This window comes from Carcharodon carcharias, chromosome 26 (assembly GCF_017639515.1).
Source record: "Carcharodon carcharias isolate sCarCar2 chromosome 26, sCarCar2.pri, whole genome shotgun sequence".
NCBI lineage: Eukaryota > Metazoa > Chordata > Chondrichthyes > Lamniformes > Lamnidae > Carcharodon > Carcharodon carcharias.
In genome coordinates, this window is record NC_054492.1 from 24,995,167 (window position 1) to 25,017,269 (window position 22,103).

At 45.2% G+C, this 22,103-nt stretch overlaps 1 protein-coding gene across 1 annotated transcript in view; it reads right to left on the reverse strand.

The window, feature by feature from the left end:
- The window catches only part of LOC121270043 (A disintegrin and metalloproteinase with thrombospondin motifs 7), a 168,518-nt gene that overhangs the window by 17,750 nt on the left and 128,665 nt on the right, over positions 1 to 22,103 (reverse strand). Inside the window, exons 20-23 of the mRNA XM_041175365.1 lie at positions 18,746 to 18,898; positions 11,291 to 11,464; positions 10,597 to 10,743; positions 9,512 to 9,671 (exon numbers count right to left, since the gene is read on the reverse strand). Of these exons, the coding sequence (XP_041031299.1) occupies positions 9,512 to 9,671; positions 10,597 to 10,743; positions 11,291 to 11,464; positions 18,746 to 18,898 (634 nt within the window). The remainder of the gene's footprint in view (positions 1 to 9,511; positions 9,672 to 10,596; positions 10,744 to 11,290; positions 11,465 to 18,745; positions 18,899 to 22,103) is intronic.

Genomic DNA, 22,103 nt, shown 5'->3' on the forward strand with positions numbered 1-22,103 from the left:
AGCTAGTTTAGGCCAGTGAGCACAGGGGTAATGGGTGAACGGGATTGGATGAGCTCAGTTTTATGGAGGGTGAAGGTGGAATACTGGCCACACTGGAGTAGTTGAGTTTGGAGGTAACAAAGGCAATGATGAGGGTTTCAGCAGCAGATGAGCTGAGACACCAGAAAACATCAAAAATCTCAGAAGAATTGTGCTCTTCGATCTGATTCCTGCCCAAGGACTCAACTATGGTAACGTGCAAGAAAAGAAAATGCAACTTTATCAATAAAAAGAATGAAGCCACAGATGATGAGGATACATTTCAGCTGTAGCTCCTTTTGGTAGATTGTTTGATTTATTACATGGCTTGTTTGCCACAGAAAACACTTTAACTGTCAATTAAGTTACTGAATCGTCTAAAATTACACAGCACCTGGGCCATGGCAGTGGCCAAATGCCACTTTGGGTAACTTTCTTGCCCATTAAAGCTTTACTGAAAATGCTGGGAGCTGTCTACTAGGAACAATACAGTAGTTACCGCTGTGTAGATACAGTTTCTGATAATTAGCTTCAGTAAGGACAACAAAAGAGGGAACTGTTTCTTTGAACTAAAGAGGTAAATGTCACGGATAACTAATGGCTCAAAGGCTCATTCATCCTTATCGTTTCAAGGCTGTAAATGAATACATGGATAAAATCAGTGCGTTGGGGGCTTTAGCATCTGCTAATGAACTGTCTATCTTTATGCAGGATTCTTCCTGGAGGGAAACTGCCTTGTTTATCTCATTCCACTTCAGATAACATCGTGCTTGCAGAGTGCTGGCACCAGGAGCAGGCCAGGGGACCATTAAAGGACAGTTGGAATGAAGTAGCATCACCCAGGACACCCTTATTTAAGGCTCAGTTACAACCCTGCAGCACAAGCCTATCTTTCGACCACGGCTGAAACAGAAATCTGTCCATTTATGTTGGCGAATTAAGTGAAGTTTCTTCTCTTGGAGGGTCTTTATTCTTTGGAATTCTCTACCCCAGGAAGCAATGGAGGCTGGTCATTGAATATACAGATTTATGTTCTGTAAGGGATTCAGGGGATATGGAGGGCTGGCATGCATGCGGAGTTAAGGCTACAATCAGATCAGCCATGATCTTATTGAAAGATGGAGCATGTTCGAGGGGCTGAATGGCCTACTCCTGCTCCTAATTATTACGTTCTTATGTTCTAATGAATGCTTCAAGCAAGATCACATTCATTGCTCTATATTTACGCCACACATTATTTTCAGCAACAATTTTCTTAGAATTAATTATACAACTTTCCTCAATCTTTAGCCTTTTAAAGACCATGGATTGAACAGCAACTTGTATTCTTGCAACCAAAATCATTTCAATCCTTCCTAAAGAATTGAAATTGGATGTTACTCTTCAAGTGCTTTAAAAGATGTTTCAGTTATCTTTCATTGTCAAACGGAGCTCCTTCCAGCCCCCATGGGACAACTCCGAAGAAAGAAGAGCAGAGGTTCCTCCCCCCACTCTCCCACTTATGTGTCCTGGACAATATTTATCCCATCAGTTGATATCACAAAAACAGATGATCTGATCTTTATCACATTGCTGTTTGTGGGAGCTTGCTGTGGATACAACAGCTGCCAGGTTTCCTACATTGCAATAGTGACTACATTTCAAAGGTACTTTATTGATTGTAAAGCACTTTAGAATCCCTTGTGAAGGGCACTATAGCAATGCAAGATTTTACTTTATTTATATTGGTGTTTATTAGCAGAGAGGTTGTGTAGCGGTAATGTCACTGGACTAGTGTTCCAGAGGCCCAGAGGCTCATGCCCTGGGGACAAGGATTCAAATCCCACCATGGCAGCTGGTGGAATTTAACTTCAATTAATAGAAGTCTCAGTAATGGTGACCGTAAAACCATGAACGTCATAGCCCATCTGGTTCACTAATGTCCTTTAGGGAAGGAAATCTGCTGTCCCACCTTGGTCTGGCCTACAGGTGATTGTAGACCCACAGCAATGTGGTTGCCTCTTAACTCCCTTCTGAAATGGCCCAGCAAGTCACTCAGTTCAAGGGCAATTAAGGATGAGAAACAAACCCAGCAATACTCACATCCCCAACAATTAAAAAACAGCTCAAAAAGTCAAAGGTTCCAACTAAAATCCCTTATTCAGTAAGGTCATGACTTTGTGTTTTTATCTGTCTGTTGTTGACCTGTTTGTGGCACTTCAGACAGTGAGAATGACAATTCAGCCTCCCCCAGCTCAGTTGCTTTAAGATAAAGAACTCTCTGAGGGCTGATAAAAGTTTTTGGGGCCTTCAACATCACATTATCTGCTGCTGCTTCAAACTGCAAGTTGTTCCTAATCAAACAGCCACTTAAGGAGGCTCCTTCTTAAACCATCTGAGCAGCAATTCAATTCTAATGGCTGTTTGATAGGTTGAAGGTGACTGAATATTTTACAATCAGGCGTCACAAACTCTTCATTTTCTTGAGGTCTGGAGCCTGATCATGGAGTTTGATGTGTGCAAAGTGAGGAATGAGGAGTGTAGAGTGAATGGGACGTAGTGTGGGGAGCGAGCGGGGTGTAGTGTGGGGAGCGAGCGGGGCGTAGTGTGGAGAGTGAGCGGGGTGTAGTGCGGGGCGTAGTGTGGGGAGCGAGCGGGGCGTAGTGTGGGGAGCGAATGGGGCGTAGTGTGGGGAGCGAGCGGGGCGTAGTGTGGGGAGCGAGCAGGGCGTAGTGTGGGGAGTGAGCGGGGTGTAGTGTGGGGAGTGATTGGAGTGTAGTGTGGGGAGTGATTGGAGCGTAGTGTGGGGAGTGATTGGAGCGTAGTGTGGGGAGTGATTGGAGTGTAGTGTGGGGAGTGAATGGAGTGTAGTGTGGGGAGTGATTGGAGCGTAGTGTGGGGAGTGATTGGAGCGTAGTGTGGGGAGTGAATGGAGTGTAGTGTGGGGAGTGAATGGAGTGTAGTGTGGGGAGCGAGCGGGGCGTAGTGTGGGGAGTGAATGTTGCCTCTGCAGCAGCCAGGATCAAGGAATCATCCACTTTTCAGCTTTTCTTTTAAAAGTTCCTTCCCCTATCCCACCTCATTTTAACATGTTTTATTTGCTGTGTTCTGTACAGGCAGGGTCTGCTCTTGTCTATAATCCACAGTGGGTTTTGCTGTTCTCTAAAAGCGTGCAGACAGACTGTACAATCCACATGGATGTGCAATTCCTCTCTGCAATGCAATATGATAAAACACGAGGTCTGTACTTCAGACCCTGATACAATAAGCCTCCAGTTCAAATAACTCAGGGCATCTTCACAGCCTGCCATTCATCACGCGCTGCATTTTCGCAGCAAAATAAAAGCATAGCTTTACAGCTGGTCGAAATGAGGACCCAGAGAAAACCGAGGGCAGCGAATCTGGCACCTTAGCCCATTGTCTTCCTCTGAAGCGTATGCGGCAGAGACTGTCATCCCAGAGTGGGGCTCCTGAGCCATACCAGGCTGTGTGCTAAACACAGGGTTGATCACCGAGGCGCAAACCATCATCCTAGGAGATAGAAGTCTGTCCAGAATACATTATCCCATTGCAGTTTATGGGAGCTTGCTGTGTGGGAACTGGCTGCCATGTTTGCCTACACACATAGGGGATAGGCAGCACTTACATGAGGTGGGGAGTACTTATTCCTGTATTTGCAGGCGTCAGCCGTGACTCAGTGAGTAGCACCCTTGCCTCTGAAAGTTCTAGCTTCAAATCCCACTCCAGAGACTGGTGCACAAAATCTAGGCTGACACTCCCAGTGTAGTATTGAGGGAATGCTGCACTTTTGGAGGTGCCGTCTTTCAGATGAGACAATAAACTGAGGTTCTATCTGCTCTCTCAGGTGCACATCAAAGATCCCATGGTATCATTTTGAAGAAAGAGCTGGGATATACTCCCTGGTGTCCTGGCCAATATTTAACCCTCTCAACTACCATCACTAAAGGACGACTTGCATTTATATAGTGTCTCCCTTGACCTCAGGATGTTCCGAAGTGCTTCACACTCAATTAAGTACTTTTATTATCTGGTCATTAGCACACCATAATAATGAGGAACACCTTCAGCAGCAAATGGGTAGACCCTCTCACATCTGTAAAGAGTTGGGTTTGACCATCAGCATCAGGAAGACAAATGTCAAGGTCCAGGATGTTGTCATTTATCAGCATTGACAATGTAATGCTGGAGGTTGTTGATGGCTTCACATATCTAGACTCCACAATCACCAGCAATCTATCATTTGATGCTGAAATCAGCACATACATTGCAAAAGCTGCAGCAATTAAGAGAGTGTGGAATAACAGCAGCTCGACTGAGAACACCAAACTGTGAATCCAGCAAGTGTTTGTCCTCAGCATTCTCCTCTGCAGTGGTGAGACCTGGACAACATATACTAGGCAGAAGAAAAAGCTGAACATTTTCCACCTCTGCTGTCTCAGGCGTATCCTTGACATCTGACAAGGTCAGCAACTCAGGTCCTGGCGCGTGCTAATTCTATCACATACAGTTAGTGCTAAACCAATAACATCTATGCTGGCTCAGCCACATTCATCAGATAGACAATGGCTGTATACTCAAAGACCTTCTGTACAGTGAATTGGCCACTGGATCATGATCTGTTGGGTGTCCATACCTTCTCTGTATGGACACTTGCAAGCGAGATATTCTGGGAGACAGTTGCCGATGGCCATGACCACTGGAAGCTAAATGGGGGGAATTGGGAGAGGCAAGCAGAAATGAAATGCTCAACTGGCCGAGAAGAGGATCCATAGAAAACAAAGGCCAGTAAATCCTGCACCATCTCAGCCAACTGTCCTCCTTTGCAACAAATGCAGCAGCGACAGCATGCCAGAGTGGGGCTCCTCAGCCACACCAGGCGATGCTTAACACAGAGATAACCACCAAGACACAAACCATTGCATTAAGAGATGGAAGGTTGCCAGTACATTATCCCATTGCTATTTGTGGGAGCTTGCTGTGTATCCTTACAACACTTCAAAAGTCAATCATTACTACTGGGAAGGCAATGGCACAGTGGTATTGTCACTGGACTAGTAATCTAGAGACCCAGGGTAATGCTCTGGGGACCTGTGTTCAAATCCCACCACAGCAGATGGTGGAATTTGAATTCAGTAAAAATCTGGAATATTAGACCATGAAACAATTGTTGTAAAAACCCATTCTTTAGGGAAGGAAATCTGCTGTCCTTGTCTGGCTGACATGTGAAATGTGGTTAACTCCTAAATGCTCTCTGAATAAGGGCAGTTAAGGATGGACAATAAATGCTGGCCTAGCCAGTGATGCCCACATTCAATGAATAAAAAAATTAGCTGTAAAACACATCTTGAGGTCATGAAAGGCACTATATCATAGAACACAGAAGAAGGCCATTTGGCTCATTAAGTCAATACTGGTCCTTTCAAAGATCAATCCAATTAGTCCCACTTGCCTGCAGTTTCCCCATATTCCAGCAATTTTCTTTTCTCTTTCATGTGCTTAATAAATCTCCTTAAATCTGTGCCCTCAGGTTATCAATCCTTCAACCGCTAAAAACAATTTCTCTTTATTTACTCTGTCAGAACCTTCCATGAATTTAAACGCCTCTACTAAATCTCCTCATAGACTTCTCTGCTCTATAGAAAGACAAATTATTTTATTTAGCAGGATGTCCAAAAATACCGAGCCACTGCACCCCCAGCATTGCGCCCTCCCCCCACCCCCACCACTGCCTCTTGCTGCTGTCTTTCCAAGGCCACAGCTGCATTGCTTCATTCTGGATGCACAGTTTATTGACCTGCCATCACATTGACCTGTGCTTGTCTTCTGTTGTTTCTAGTTGCTCCATCATGAGTAAATTGAAACCATTTGTCTGTAGCATCCGGACAGGGCAGTGAGGCGACCACACTCGGGTTATTTGCAATGGCTTCGACTGCCTCGTTTGCACAAATACCCAGCTTGTGTGGTGACAGATCTAGCCTCCTGTCTGCTCGTCGACTGCTCTTATTCAATTCTTTTCACAAATGCTCCTCAGCCTGATTTATACCCGGCAGTACATAACCCAGAGCATTTCCTGGGATTAGATATGGACGCAGTTGATGTTTGTGGGATGGACAACAGCTTGTTTATTTAATTCCTACTTAAATAATTATTTACCAAGCAATATCTTGACAATTCTGACCTCTTGTACTAAGAAATACTAAAGGAGGTCTGTGTATGGAACTGCCTGTAATATTTATAGGTTAATCTGTAATGAATGACTCTGTGCAGTGTTAAAGTAAAGCCAGGCACTAACAAAATGATGAACTTGCCTCTATTAATGACACCCAGTTGACCTCACGGTCCGAATGCACAATTCTTGCAATGACTTTAAATTAAATTTGCTACCAACTAAAGTCTATCCACACATGGCATGATTTCTTAATGACATGGTTTAAACTATAGAAGAGTAGGAATAGGATATTGGGCAGCTCTTCTTTTCCCAGAGAGCAGTGAGGCTCTGGAGTGTGTTGCCGGTTGGTGTAGCGGGTGTTGACTCTGCCTTCCAGGGGGAGCTCGAGCAGTTCCTGACTTGGACAGAGATCGCATCAGATAGAAGGTCAGTGTGGTTATAGGTAACACTTGGTCTGTATGATCTCCTGAGTGGGGGGGGGTCAGACAGCAATTCGCCAGTGAGGATTTTATCGGCCCTGAGTTTTTTCTCTGTTCTTCTTGTCTCTCACAGGAGATCACTTGGCTGTTGGGAGGGTGGGGGTGAAGCGGAGGTGGATGGGGTGCAGGGGGAGGAGGGACCTGGGAAAGGCCTGGTCATGATGCTCCAGCCATCATGGTGAGGTGCTGACTTGATGGATCAACTGGTCTTTTCCTACCTGCCAGTTTTGTATATTTATCACTGTTCGCTATCAGCTTCACTCTAAGTCTGAGGAATTTAAGCCCTGCTCGAGATACTTGAGCATAAAATCCAGACTGGCAATTTGCTACAGTGCTGAAGGAGTGCTGTACTATCAGAGGTGGTGTCTTTCAGGTGCAGCATTAAACCAGAACCTGACTGCCAGTTCAGGTAGTCAAGATCCCATAAAGTGTCTGGGGGCTCTCATGGTCAACATTCATCCCTCTAACAATAATATCAGAAAAACACATACTGACTGATAATTTACCTTGCTGTTGTTTGTGGGAGCTTGCTGTGCACAAGATGTCTCAGGATAAGGGATCAGACATTTAGGACTGAGATGAGGAAAAATTTCTTCACTCCGAGGGTTATGAATCTTCGGAATTCTCTGTGTTTGCTCAGTTGTTGAGTATATTCAAGACAGACATTGATAGATTTTGGATAGTGAGGAAATCAAGGGATATGGGGTTCAGGCAGGAATGTGGAGTTGTTCTGCTGTGATCGCTACAGTGCATGAATCCCAAAGGATACAATGCAGGTACAGCAAGTAATTAGGAAAGCTAATAGAATGTTATCATTTATTGCATGTGCAACTGAATGCAAAACTAGGGAGGTTATGCTTCAGTTGTAAAGGGAGACCACATTTGGAGAACTGTGTACAGTATTGGGCACCTTATCTAAGGATGTAAATGCATTGGAAGCAGTTCAGAGGTTACTAGACTAATACTTGGAATGGGCGAGTTGTCTTATGAGGAAAGGTTGGACAGGTTAGGCTTGTATCCGCTGAAATTTAGAAGAGTAAGAGGTGGCCTGATTGAAACATATAAGATCCTGAGGGGTCTTGACAGGGTGGATGTTGAGAGGATATTTCCTCTTGTGGGAGAATCTAGAACTAGGGGTCACTGTTTAAAAGTAAGGGGTTGCTCATTTAAAATGGAGATGAGATGAAATTTTTTCACTCAGAGGGTTGTAAGTTTTTGGAACTCTTTTCCTGAAAAGGTGGTGGAAATAGAGTCCTTGAATATTTTTAAGGCAGAGGTGGATAGATTCTTGGTAGGTTATTCGTGGTAGGTGGGATGCAGATTTCAGGTTACTGGGATGCAGATTTCAGGTTACTATCAGCCATTATCTTATTAAATGGGGCTGAATTTATTTGTTCATGGTCAGCATTTATTGCCCTTAGTCAGGGGCATTTAAGAGTCAACCACATTGCTATGTGGAGTCACATGTAGACCAGACTAAAGGACATCAGTGAACCAGATCAACAATGGCTCAGTAAATAAGACTTTTAACTTTTATTGAATTCAATGCTGCAGTGGGATTTGAACCCAGGTCCCTGGAACATTACCCTGGGTCTCAGAAATACCAGCCCAGTGACAGTACCACTATGCCAGCACCTCACACTAGCCTACTCCTGCTCCTTGTTTGTATGTTCATATGGAGTTGAGGTAGAAAATTAACCATGATCTTATTGAATGGTACAGCAGGCTCGAGAGGCTGAATGGCCTCCTGCTGCTCCAATTTCTTTTGTTCTTATAAACAGGCTGCTGTGCTCCAAACAAATGTTATATTTCAATTTAAATTCTCATGCCTAACATTTATAATGGTAGCTATCTATGTAAACTTGTCACGCTGTAATAGCACCCTCCTGTCAGTGGTATCAATGAAGTGCTTCTAAGTGAGAGGGGGAATGAAGGGTGTAATTACTATGTGACAAGTTTATACATAGGTAGCTTTGATTATAAATGTTGACATAGGAATTTATAATGGACAAAGTTGACAAAATGTGCAGGCTGGAAGCAGGCAAAATTGTGAATAATTAGAGGTGTTATATGAATGGATTGGGATAGCTGTGATTTGACAGCATCCTTTCATTCCAGCAGCTGAATTTGGAGGAGAGTTTTTTTCTTTCTGATGGGTCCCACATGAAGCCAGTTTTGAGGCAGCTTCAACCCAGTTGTCTCAGATCCACAATACAAAGTTGCTTCCATGTCTGCTTGTGTATGTCTCAGTGCCACCCCTATTCATACTGTACAAGTGGACCATCCGTGCAAGGCGATGATCATCTTTGCCATACACCGCCTCTTGCTCAGAGATCTTTTTCTGATACCTGGTTGGATAAAGGTAGGTTTACTGAGCCGTCACAGACTTGCCAGCATGGATTTTGGTATTTTTCCCATTTATAGTCCCCTGCATGAGAGTTCCCACATTGAGCGAGCTGAGTACATCATCCAGGCTGACACATCAATGCAGTACTGAGGGAGTACTGCACTCTCAAAGGTGCCTCCTTTCGAATGAGATGTTAAACTGAGGCCTTCTCTGCCCTCACAGGTGGATGTAAAAGATCCCACAGAACTTCTACAAAGAAGAGCAGGGGAGTTCTCCCTGTTGTCCTGGACCAACTTCAACCAACGTTACTAAAAGCAAATGAGCTGTGCATTTATCTCATTGCTACTTGTAGGAGCTTGCTGTGTGTAAATTGGCTAACTTTGCAACAGTGACTACATTTCAAAATACTTCATTGGATGAAAAATGCTTTGGAATGTCCTGAGGTCGTGAAAGGTGCTATAGAATTGCAACTTCCTTTGCCTTTACAGAAAGACTCACTCTGCTCGCTGGGGTCACACTCTTGCAGGTTACATTTCTGCGTGTTCTCAGGCCAGGGCTCATGGTCACACCGGCTGCTGTCCTCCTCTGCCTGACCAGTCACTGTATTTATGCACTTCACCAGACGTCGCTGTATTCCTCCCCCACAGCGAACGGTGCACTGCGATAAGACAGCAACATGAAGGGATAAAGGTCAGCTTAGCCTCCCTTCCATTAATTAACCAAATAAAAGCCCTCCCTGGGGGTGTGTCAGTACTTACAGGGGTTTCTGGGAGTGTGTCAATATTAGCGGGTGTTCCTGGGAATGTGTCAGTATTAACAGGCAGTCCCTGGGAGGAGGTGTCAGTATTGACATGGGTCACTGGGGGCCTGTCAGTTTTTACAGGGGTCACTGGGGGGCTGTCAGTATTTACAGGGGTCACTGGGGGGGTGTGTCAGTATTTACAGGGGCCACTGGGGTGTGTGTCAGTATTTACAGGGGTCACTGGGGGGTGTGTCAGTATTTACAGGGGTCACTGGGAGGTGTGTCAGTATTTACAGGGGCCACTGGGGGGTGTGTCAGTATTTGCAGGGGTCACTGGGGGGCTGTCAGTATTTACAGGGGTCACTGGGGGGTGTGTCAGTATTAACAGGGGTCACTGGGGGGTGTGTCAGTATTTACAGGGGTCACTGGGGGGTGTGTCAGTATTTACAGGGGTCACTGGGGGGTGTGTCAGTATTTACAGGGGTCACTGGGGGGTGTGTCAGTATTTACAGGGGCCACTGGGAATGTGTCAGTATTAACAGGCAGTCTCTGGGAGGAGGTGTCAGTCTTGAAAAGAGTCACTGGGGGGCTGTCAGTATTTACACGGGTCACTGCAGGGGGTGTCAGTATTTACAGGGGTCACGGTTGGGGGGGGTGGTGTCAGTAATTATAGGGGCCACTGGGGAGTCAGTATTTACAGTGTTCACTAGGAGGGAGGTGTCAGTATTTACAAGGATCACTGGGGCAGGTGTCAGTACTTACAGGGGTCACGGGAGGGAGTGTTGAGTGTTTACATAGGAAAGTTTAATTTCCCTCAGCCCATGTGAGCTGCTGAACTCACCCGTCCCCATGAGCCCTTCATCCACTTGGTACAGGGGTGGTCATTGCACATCCTCGTACTGTTCATTCGTAACATTTCGTCACAGCGCCCGTATTCTGGGCACATGACCAGCCTTTCTTGCTCTCCTCCATCACAGGCTTTGGAACACTGCATGAACCGACAGAAAAAAAACTATTTTATTAAACGTATAAGAAACAGCAAAGCAAATAGCCAAATAATGCTCTTTTCATTTTAACATTGTCCTCAAGCCAGTGCCTTAACTCTGACCTCAGAAGAATCTCTCCTACTGCACCTCAGTGAAACTTCCAAATCCCTCAGACGCTGCCACTTTAACTACAAATTGCAAGCCTTTCTTTTTGTTTGTACCTCCTGGGAAGTAGGGGCATTAGGAACAGGAAGATACCATTCAGCCCTTCGAACCTGCTCCACCATTCCATTCGATCATGACAGGTCTGCGCTGTCACTTCATTTACCCACCTTACCAATATCGCTAAAACAGGTGGTCTGGTTTTTATAATTTTACTGATTGTGGGATCTTGCTGTGTGCAAAGTGGCCGCCACATTTCCTGCATCATAAACATGACTACACCTCAAAAAAGTACTTAATTGGCAGTAAAGTGCTGTGGAACATCTAGTGGCTGTGAACAGTGCTATAGAAACTCTTTCTTTAAGTGTTATTTTGCTGTTGACTTACTTCTCCCCATGCTGATATGTACCAGTCCATACAAGGCTTGGAATTGCAGGCGAGACTGGTTGGGGGCTTGTGGAGGACGGACTGGCAGTGAAAAGGCCGCAGGTGCCTTCTGTCCCTGGTGTCAATGCACTGGACATCCCGGATCTTCACGCCACCACCACAGTTCCTGGAGCACTGAGGGAGGTAATCAATAGTCTGTTAACATGGAGATCAAAAAAGGACTTGCAAAACATTACAGTGAGTACCATGTTAGGAGCGACAAGGATTTGAATCAGACTGATAGTGTAGTGTATTGGTGTATTAAAGATATACAGCATGAAAGGAGGCCATTTGGTCCATCATGTCTGTGCTGGTTCTTTGAAAGAGCAATCCATTAGTTCCACTCGCTTGCTTTTCCCCCTTAGCCCTGCAAGTATACATACATATAATATTCATTTAAATATGTTATATGGCTTTGTTCTGTGTCTCACAAGGAGGTCTGGAGGCTTGTGTGGTTCAGTGTTTATTGGTAACTCATAATTATATACATCTCCAGGGTACAGCCTCCAAGTTGGCTTCTGCTAGACTATGACTGTACTTAGTCCACTATCATGTGACTCTCTACATCAAACTGTGGCCGGTCCTGTTCTCCAGTCCCACATTTACCCTTGCTATGCTGAACACCCTTATACTACACCTTCCTCCACCAAGTCTTTAACCAAACATATTTACAGTACAATCTTTCCTTATGTGCTACCTCTCCCTTCCCCACTCAAATCTCTTTGACTTTATAAATTCAAATGGTCTGAAGGCTTGTCTACTCTTCCAGATCTTGTTCTTGTCACATTTGAAGGAGTAGTCATCTCAGTTACTTCAGGCAAGCTTCTCTTGGTTCAGAGTTGAAATTGTAGTATTCTGTGCTTCAGGCACTTGCATTTGGCAGTCCTTGGAGTTGAATTTCTCCTTATCGAGAACCTGTCTGCTTTGTTTAGACTCCATGGGTTTGTCCTGTTTCTTCCGGAGGGAATGTTAGCTCATTGAAGGCTTTAGTGTAACATGTGTTTTCAAAGGCACATACTCTGCTTGAACCTCATGATTCAAGTCTTTCAACTCTGCTTTGATATGAACATTTTCCGATCTTATTTCTGCCTTCTCTTTCTCTGCCTGCAGCAGAAGTTTGTCCTTGCCCTTTATTTTGGTTTCACTGTTAGTCAGGTCTGTCTCTGATGAAGTCTTAGCTTGTTTCAGTTCTGTAATTGTGCTACTCATAGCTTCATTATCTTTCTGCAGCTTGGAACGCTCTCTGACTTTCCTTCAATCAGAGTCAGCTGGCTCAGCACTGCCACCTCCTGTCGCAGTTTAGATAATGTGTAGATCTTTCTTCCAGCCTTCCAGCTGGTCCTCAGCCTCCTTTTTGCTCTTCACTAAACTCTTCGGCTCATGCACTTCATTGCTCTGACATGGTCTGCCACCATCATTGGTTCGCTTGGGTATTGTCTTTTGCCCTTTTGTTGCTTTATAGAGGCAGTTCAATCCCTCTTTTTATGCTCTTTGCGCTCCACAACTTGAAGATTAAAATACTTGTCAATGGCTTTTAATATCTCATCAAAGCTGGCTGAGGATCCATCAATGTCTTGCATTAGGATTATTTCACTGGCAATATGTAAACATATTAACTTGGATTTCCTCTGATTTCCTACCTAATCCTGCTGTGCTTCTGTAATACCAAAAATCTTCTTCTCCGTGACGCCCAATTTTGCGGTTTGACCCTTGCACGAGCTCAAATTGGTCTGGTAGTTTTAATTTACCATCCATGGTTGTTTTCCATAACAGGAGAGTACTACTTTATTCTTTTTTCTTCCAAGATGGCAGCACAGTAACTGTCCTTTCAATGATTCTTCCCACACCTACAGGGCCTTGCTGGGCTCCTGCAGCGATGTCAGGGCCAATCGCAGGACTAATTGATTCTGTAATGATAGAATTCAGCAATGGGTTTTTTTAGGCACAAAAACGCGATAGGAAGGCAGTTTTAGGCTCTGGCTGCCACTTTACAAAACTTTTTTTTCATTAATTCGAGCTCGGCCGCCATGTTTTAAATCATGTCTTAACCTTCTCTGTTCCAAGGAGAACAATCCCTGCTTCTCCAGTCTCTCCACATAACCAAAGCCCCTCAACATCGGTGAAGACATTCAGCAGGAGTAACAACAGAATGTCCGGTCTCGGTAAAACCGGAGGGAAAGGGCATGCTAAAGCCAAGACTCGCTCCTCCAGGGCCGGTCTCCAGTTCCCCGTTGGCCGCATCCACCGGCTGCTGCACAAGGGTCACTATGTCGAGCGTGTCGGAGCCGGAGCCCTCGTCTACCTGGCTGCCCTCCTTGGGTACCTGACGGCCGAGATTCTCGAGCTGGCCGGCAACAGGGCCCAGGACAACAAGATGACTCGCATCAGCAACGCCCCCCCCCCACCACCTGCAGCTCACCATCCACAACGACGAGGAGCTCAATAAGCTGCTGGGAGGGGTCACCATAGTCCAGGGTGGGGTCCTGCCCAACATCCAGGCTGTGCAGCTGCCCAAGAAAGCCGGCCACCCCAGCGAGGTTTACGCCTGAAGGGGCGAGATCGGAAAAAGATCAATCACTATTCTAGTAAAACACTGCTCCCTCTCCAAGGCCTCAACACCCTTCCTAAAGTGTGGTGCCCCAAACACAATTCTCCAGCTGAAGTATAACCAGTGATTAATAATATAACTCGCTCGTTTAGGGGATGGTATACAGCGGGAAAATGATTGGGGGAAATTGTTAAGTAATTCAAATAATCAGAACAATAAAACGTTAGACTTTCTTCAGGAGAAAGCTTTGAACAATGATTGCAGAATAGAATTCACCATAACTAACATTGTGCCAAAGCTTTGGAAGATAAAAATCCAAACAAGCATTTAATAAATCCCCTGGGAAACACTCCTCTTGGATCAGGATCTGTGTAACTGGGAATAGGGGGACCTTTCACCAGCTCAATCCATGCAATTGTTAACTGGACCCTTGATCTGAAACCATATTGCAAAACTTTATGACAAGAGCTTTTTAAGCAACTATAATTAGATTTGGCAGAAGTTGACACAGCACTGAGTGCTTTGTACAAATATTTTGGGAACAGTTTGTGTGTGAAGGATGAGAATTTGTATTTAAATGTTTATTTAAAATGTTAGATCAGAGGTTCCATACGAGTGATTGGGAAGGAGTTTTACACAATTGGGAGTGAATGGGAAGGGGGCTGGTTCATTTGAGGGAATGAGACAGGTTTGAGTTCTGCTCTGCTCAGTGAGAGGGGCTTATGTATCACCCCAGGGTAGAGTAGGAAAAGTGGGAGAGGACAGTAATTCCTGCACAGACCCTGGTGCTGCTCGTGGGACTATTAAGAGAGCAACCAAAAGGCTACCTCCCCTCCCACACACCTGCAGTGGTATCTGGACAAGCAGAGAATAAAAGGAATAAAGGAAGGGCAGGATTTCTAGGTCTAGCGTGCGGGCGTGATCAGGAGGCCCAGGAGCTGCCGGGAAACGGACCACCACCCGCGATCGGCCCCCGACCCCGATTTCATGCTCGCCGACCAATTAAAGGCCAGCCAGCGGGAAGTGCGCGTTGGGATGCTCAGCGCTGCTGGGGTGAGGGCGGGAGAGGGACGAGCGCTGAAGTCAGCGTGGGCGTGAGTGAGCGTTCACAGAAAGCTCCCTGAAGGAAGGAAGGAGCTGCCTCAGGGAGCTGAAGACTGCAAAAGTTTTAAATAAAGACTTTAAAATCAGAACAAAAGTACCCAAGCGTCACAGTCACCTGAACACTGATATTATAAAAAAGTCTGTCCATGGGTTTTTAAAAAAAAATTTAATAACGGAAACCTCATCCCGCCCTTGGATGAAGTTTCCTGAAAAATACAAAGGCTGCCTGGCTGATTTGCCCACCCGCCAACCGTAAGGTTGGACAGACGGGCAACGAGAAATCTCCGTTAATTGCACTGTTAGTGGGCTTAATTGCCCTCTTAATTGTTGGCGGGCACGCTTCCGAGTTTAGTGCGTGCCCACCGACCGAAATATCGCGTGAGTTAGCGATGACGTCGGGATGCTCACCTGACATCATCATGCACTATTTTACGCTCGAGCAGGTTGGGCACACGCCCGCCTGCTCAGTGAAAAATTCTGTCCCAAGGGGGGGAAGCCAGAGTTAAAATACCCTAGTGGTGAGAATGAGAAGTTAAATCAGTAATTCAGCTTTCTTCCTCACATTGAAACACCTGCAGGTCAGGAGTTTCCGGATCACAATTGAAGAGGATTATCTGTGACTGGATGCACCCCATTCACCACGTAAAGCATTCGCTCCCTCCATCACCGACGCACAGTGGCAGCAGCGTGTACCGTCTACAAGATGCACTGCAGCAACTCACCAAGGCTCCTTCGACAGCACCTTCCAAACCCATGACCACTACCATCTAGAAGGACAAGAGCAGCAGATAGATGGGAACACCACCACCTGCAAGTTCCCCTCCAAGCCACACACCATCCTGACTTGAGAAAAAACTCTTCCTTCATCTTTGATGGGTCAAAATCCTGGAACTCCCTCCCTAACAGCACTGTGGGAGAATCTTCACCCACATGGACTGCAGTGGACCAAGGCAATAAAATGCTGGCCTAGCCAGCGACACTCAAACAAAAATTAATGAAGTGACAGTACCATTAACATTTCAAAACCATTAACCTAGACAAAACTTTGTTTAACCCCTACTTCACTGTTGTTTAATTTTGCGATTTATACAGACACTTAAAAGGGAGAAACAAGTGTTTGTGAAAGGGCAGTGCCACCTGAACAATATTAATCACTGCCCATCATCAAATTATCACGAGCCATGTAACATGTCCGCTCGGTAACCCTCCTCATGAACTCTGCCACACTGTGACTGCAGCAGGAGCAATTTCAGCTGGAGAATGAGGCCAATGCTCCTGAATTAATTAGGGAACAACCAATCAGACTCCCAGCTCCTCATCGCTATCCAGTAACACCCACATGGGTGTGGGCATCTTGGGAGAGCTGGGCAGGTCTGCCCCACCCTTGGTCAAATGGACAACATAGATGAAGGCTAGCTACTTAAATGAGGTTGTGGAAGGCTTCCAGCATCCATGGAGTTCAACATCTGCAAGGCTGGAGATGGAGGGGAGAAAAAAAAACTAGAATTCAGAAGCTCAAAAAATCTCATTAGCAATTAAGAAAGATTGGAAAATTCAAGGATCTGAATTCATCATAAAGATAAAGCGGAACAGCCAAAGAAACCAGTAACTAGTTTGATGTGTGAGTTACAGGAGCCCCTGTGGGAACAGTGAGATGAGGCTGCAAAATCTGGCAGCTAATTAATCTTGGTGTTTGCTTCTAAGCAACAAAATGTCTTGCCAGAGATAGAGGCAGTCTGCTCAGCTTAAAATGCAAGGCAAACAAGCACAGATTTGCTAGAATTTATCAGTGAAGTCATAAGATGCCCTTGGGAGGATGAGGTGGAGAGTGTTAAGAGTGCAATAGTGTATTTTTGAGTGCTTGAACGGCTTCCATCATTCTGTTAGATCATGGATGATCTGCATCTTAACTCCAGCTGCCCACTTGTTCCACAGCCCTTAATAACCTTATCAATCTCACTTTTTAAATGTTTAATTGACTCCCAGCCTCTTGAAAGGGGGAGTTCCAAATTTCCACCACCTGTTGAGTAAGGAAGTGCTTCCTGACATCATCACTGACTAGCCTGGCTCAAATTTTAAGATTATATGGTGCAGTGGATGATGTTATGATGTGGTGGAGGGTGTTCCAGCACAGTAGTGGGTGTTACAACATAGTGGAGGATGTGATGATGCAGGGGAGGATGTTATGGTGTAGGGGACAGCGTTACGGCATACAGCAGGTTGTTACAGTGCAGGGCAGGTTGTTATGGTGCAGCGCAGGGTGTTATGGTGCAGGGTATTATGGTGCAGTGCAGGGTGTTGTGGTGCAGTGGAGGAGGTTATGGTGCAGTGGAGGGTGCTACAAGTTTAAGATGACTTAGATTTTAAGTTTTATTTTAGTAGGATTTAGTGTGCTTAACTTGGCCATTTTGTACTAACATGTGAAGAGAAAAAGAAGCCATGTTGATGTTGCTAACCTTTTTCAACAAGCTAACTTAATATAGTTATTGTGAAGTAGTCACCAACTAGCAACAGATAATTACATTAGAATGAAGTACCTCAATTACCCAGAGTTGAAGGGTAAGTAGTCAATAAACTTAGTAGTCAAGTAAGTAGGATTTTTGCAATTTTCCACTGACATCCCAGTGGAAGAATTAAATGTGCTGTTAGAGAGTCTGGGAAAGAGAGCCTGAACACCATTCTTTGACCCTCACTTATCAAGAACAAACTGGACTTGACTGATTGAATCTTAGTGTGATGAACAGGTTGCCTGTAAGTCTTAAGATAAGGGGAAAAGTGTGAAGCATGCCTTCATCTTAAGTTTAAGGCGATTTGCGCAATTAGCTAGAACCAATGAAATGAAACAACCTTATTGACCAAACAGCCATTGGCTGAGGTGGGGCAACAACACCTTTTAGGTATAAAGAGGGTTACAGGAACCATCTTGTGTGTACCAAGTGAAGAGAAACTGGTTTAGATTGCGAGGCGGAGGCGTGAATTCCTGTCAGCACGGAGATCATGACTGTAATGCTGGGCCAGGGGCAGTGGAGAGTCACTGGCAGTGTGGATCCCAGGAAGGTGTACTGTTCTTTAGAGACAGGTGTGAACAGCTGTTGGCATGAAGGGTTGAGATTGTTGTCCCCTTCTTCTGGATTGGCCATCCATTTGAAAGTGGTAAGACTGGAGGGTTTCATTGATAAGTATACTTTACCTTTATTTCCTCGTACTAGTTAGTTGATAAGTTTTAGTCCATTAACTAAGTTGATTGTTTTTTCTGTAGTGGATGGATTAGTTTTTGATTGAATGACAAATGTATTTTGCTTATAATCAATAAACTTTGATATTATTCACTAATTCAGTGTCTGAGTCTTTACCTGATGATTAAATCCCTGTCAAACTAAATCAGTTTGAAGGGATAATTTGGGTTCTAGTAATTAGGCTGTGCACTCCTAAATAAAATCATGTCTAACTTTATTAAATACCCTTTTAAAACATATCCAATGCAGTGGAGGGTAATACGTTGCTGTAAAGAGTGCAGGCAGTGGAGGGTGGAACAGTGAAGTGGATGTATGTGATAACATTAAAAATAGCAAAATATAATTGAATAAGGCCTGGGCCTGCACTGTCTTTGAAACCAGCAGCACAGATAAACAAATCAAGTAGTCTGCCCTCATGGAATTGTGATACTGGATTATTTCAATAGGTGTCATTTGGTCCATTTATAAAATATCTCATCTCCAACTTTGCATTAAACTGGAGGTGCTGAAGGGAAATGAGGGACTTACTTTACTCCAGTTGCCCACACGCCATGTTGAGCAGGGTCTGATGTAGCATCTCCGAGCTGGAACTGGCCTCTTGGTCTTGTTGCAGTCGTTCTCAGAGCCTGTGCTGCAGTGCACTGTTCTCCATATTGCTCCCATTCCACAAGTAGTGGAGCACTGCACAACAGTGAAACAGTTAGTGAACTCCATTCAAACTAACTACACCCCTGTACATGAGATTAAACTACAGTTCCCTTTGCTTTGTTTCATGAGTCTACGTGTTAGAGTTTTTTATGCAGGATAACAGGGGTTTGCAAGGTTTGCAGAGAGCTAGGTCTTAACAATAGATTTTACTGGCAGCTCAGGCTCTCCAAATGCACCTTTAGAAAACTCACACTTAATACTTTCTCATAGCTGAAACGACAGGTTAGTGTTTATAGAAGGGTATATGAATTTGCTTTGACAAGCAACTAGTTTGAAAAGAAAGAGAGAGTTTGTGATAAAAGCAAAATACTGCGGATGCTGGAAATCTAGAACAAAAACAAAAATACCTGGAAAAACTCAGCAGGTCTGACAGCATCTGCAGAGAGGGACACAGTTGATGTTTCAAGTCCTTTTGACCCTTCATCAGAACTAAGACATATAGAAATGAGATGAAATATAAGCTGGTAGAAGGGAGTGGGACAGGAGAGCTCGATTAGGGGACCAGTGATAGGTGGAGGCCAAGAAGAGACTGCCAAAGATGTCATAGACAAAAGGACAAAGGGGTGTTGATGGTGGTGATATTATCTAAAGGAAGTGCTAATGGCAGATGGCCCTAGTGTGGGTGGGTTGGGTTGGGGTGGGGTGGGGGGGAAGGGATCGAAACAGGCTAAAAGGTGGAGATGAAATAAATTTAAAAATAGGAGGAAAAAGAAAAATATAGAGTTGTAAAAAAAAAAAAAAATTATTGGAAAAAGGGGGATTGGAAAGGGGGTGGGGATGGAGGAGAGAGTTCATGATCTGAAATTGTTGAACTCAATATTAAGTCCGGAAGGCTGTAAAGTTCCTAGTCGGAAGATGAGGTGCTGTTCGTCCAGTTTGTGTTGGGCTTCACTGGAACATTGCAGCAGGCCAAGGACGGACATGTGGGCATGAGAGCAGGGTGGAGTGTTGAAATGGCAAGCGACAGGGAGGTCTGGGTCATGCTTATGGACAGACCGAAGGTGTTCTGCAAAGCGGTCACCCAGTCTGCGTTTGGTCTCTCCAACGTAGAGGAGACCGCATTGGGAGCAGAGAATGCAGGAGACTAAATTGAGGGAAGTGCAAGTGAAATGCTGCTTCACAGGAGTGTTTGGGCCCTTGGATGGTGAGGAAGGGGCAAGTAAAGGGGCAGGTGTAACACCTTCTGCGGTTGCATGGGAAGGTGCCATGGGAGGGGGTTGAGGTGTAGGGGGTGATGGAGGAATGGACCAGGGTGTCACAGAGGGAATGATACCTATGGAATGCCGCAGGGGGGGAGGTGAAGGGAAGATGTGTTTGGTGCTGGTATCATGCTGGAGTTGGCGGAAATGGCAGCGGATGATCCTTTGAACACAGAGGCTGGTGGGGTGATAAGTGAGAACAAGGGGGACCCTATCATGGTTCTGGGAGGGAGAGGAAGGTGTGAGGGCGGATGCGCAGGAGATGGGCCGGACACGGTTGAGGGCCCTGTCAACCACCGTGTGTGGAAAACCTCGGTGAAGGAAGACATGTCAAAGGAACTGTTTTGGAAAGTGGCATCATCAGAACAGATGCGACAGAGGCAAAGGAACTGAGAGAATGTGATGGAGTCCTTACAGGAAGCGGGGTGTGAGGAGCTGTAGTCAATGTAGCTGTGGGAGTCGGTAGGCTTGTAATGGATATTGGTGGACAGTCTATCACCAGAGATTGAGACAGAGAGGTCAAGGAAGGGAAGGGAAGTGTCAGTGATGTACCATGTGAAAATGATGGAGGGGTGGAAATTAGAAGCAAAATTAATAAATTTTTCCAGGTCCAGACGAGAGCATGAAGCAGCACCGAAGCAGTCATCGATGTACCGGAGAAAGAGTTGTGGGATGGGGCCTGAGTAGGACTGGAACAAGGAATGTTCCACATACCCCATAAAGAGACAGGCATAGCTGGGGCCCGTGCGAGTGCCCATAGCCACACCTTTTATTTGGAGAAAGTGAGAGGAGTTTAAGGAGAAATTGTTCAGTGAGAGAACAAGTTCAGCCAGACGGAGGAGAGTAGTGGTGGATGGGGATTGTTCGGGCCTCAGGAAGAAGTGGAGAGCCCTCAGACCATCCCGGTGGGGGATGGAGGTGTAGAGGGATTGGACGTCCATGGTGAAGAGGAGGTGGTTGGGGCCAGGGAACTGGAAATTGTTGATATGATGTAGGGTGTAAGGGGAATCGTGGATGTAAGTGGGAAGAGACTGTTTGAGACATTGAGGACAATCTGAAGCATTAAACCGGTGAAATCCCTTTTCTATGTCCAGACAGAGAGGAAGACAGGTTTTTCTAAACATCCAACTTGCCGAAGGAACAGGAAGAGGCCATTTGGTCCCCTTCACTCTGTTCCACCATTCAGTGAGATTATGACTGATCCATACTCTTGCCTTTTCCCCATGTCCATTAATATCAACAATCTATTGATCTCAGTTTTAAATTTACTAACTGATCAGACATCAAATTCCATTTGTGGAAGGGAGTTCCAAACTTCTGCCACCCTTTGTATGATCTTGTTTCCTGTTTCATTTTTGAATAAACCTGGCTCTAAATTTTTGATTATGGCTCCTAGTCCTAAATTCCCAATCAGTAGAACTCTCCAACCAGAGAAGGTCCGACGAAAATCAAAAATTGAAAAGTTTCAGACCAATAAATCACCCCAGTATTTGTAGGTGTAAAAAGATACACTTTATTTTATTCAGTTGGCTGCGCAAGCCCGTCAATGTCTTTCAAAGGCTTAACAAAGCCCACTGACAAATCCACACAGGTTGGAGGGTGGGGGAAGTTTGACTATAAAAGTCAAGCTACTTGAAGCCCCTGCCCATTTTGTGGTCTAAGCCTCAGTACCATACCCTCCCCATCACACCCCTCCCCCACCACCCCCAATGAGCTGCGGGCAGAAAGATGGGTGCTCCAGGGCAGCTCGAAGGCTCCAGACTGATACAATGGCAGACAGACTTGAGGCTGGTCCAGTCTAAAAAAGGAAGGACAAGGAGGATGGAAAGGGGTTATTTAAATGTTAATGAAACAGATAATGTATTTGTTGATATGATGTAGGGTGTGAGAGGAATCGTGGATGTAAGTGGGAAGAGACAGTTTGTAACATTGATGACAATCTGCTGAAGTATTAAACCGGTGAAATCCCTTTCCCTATT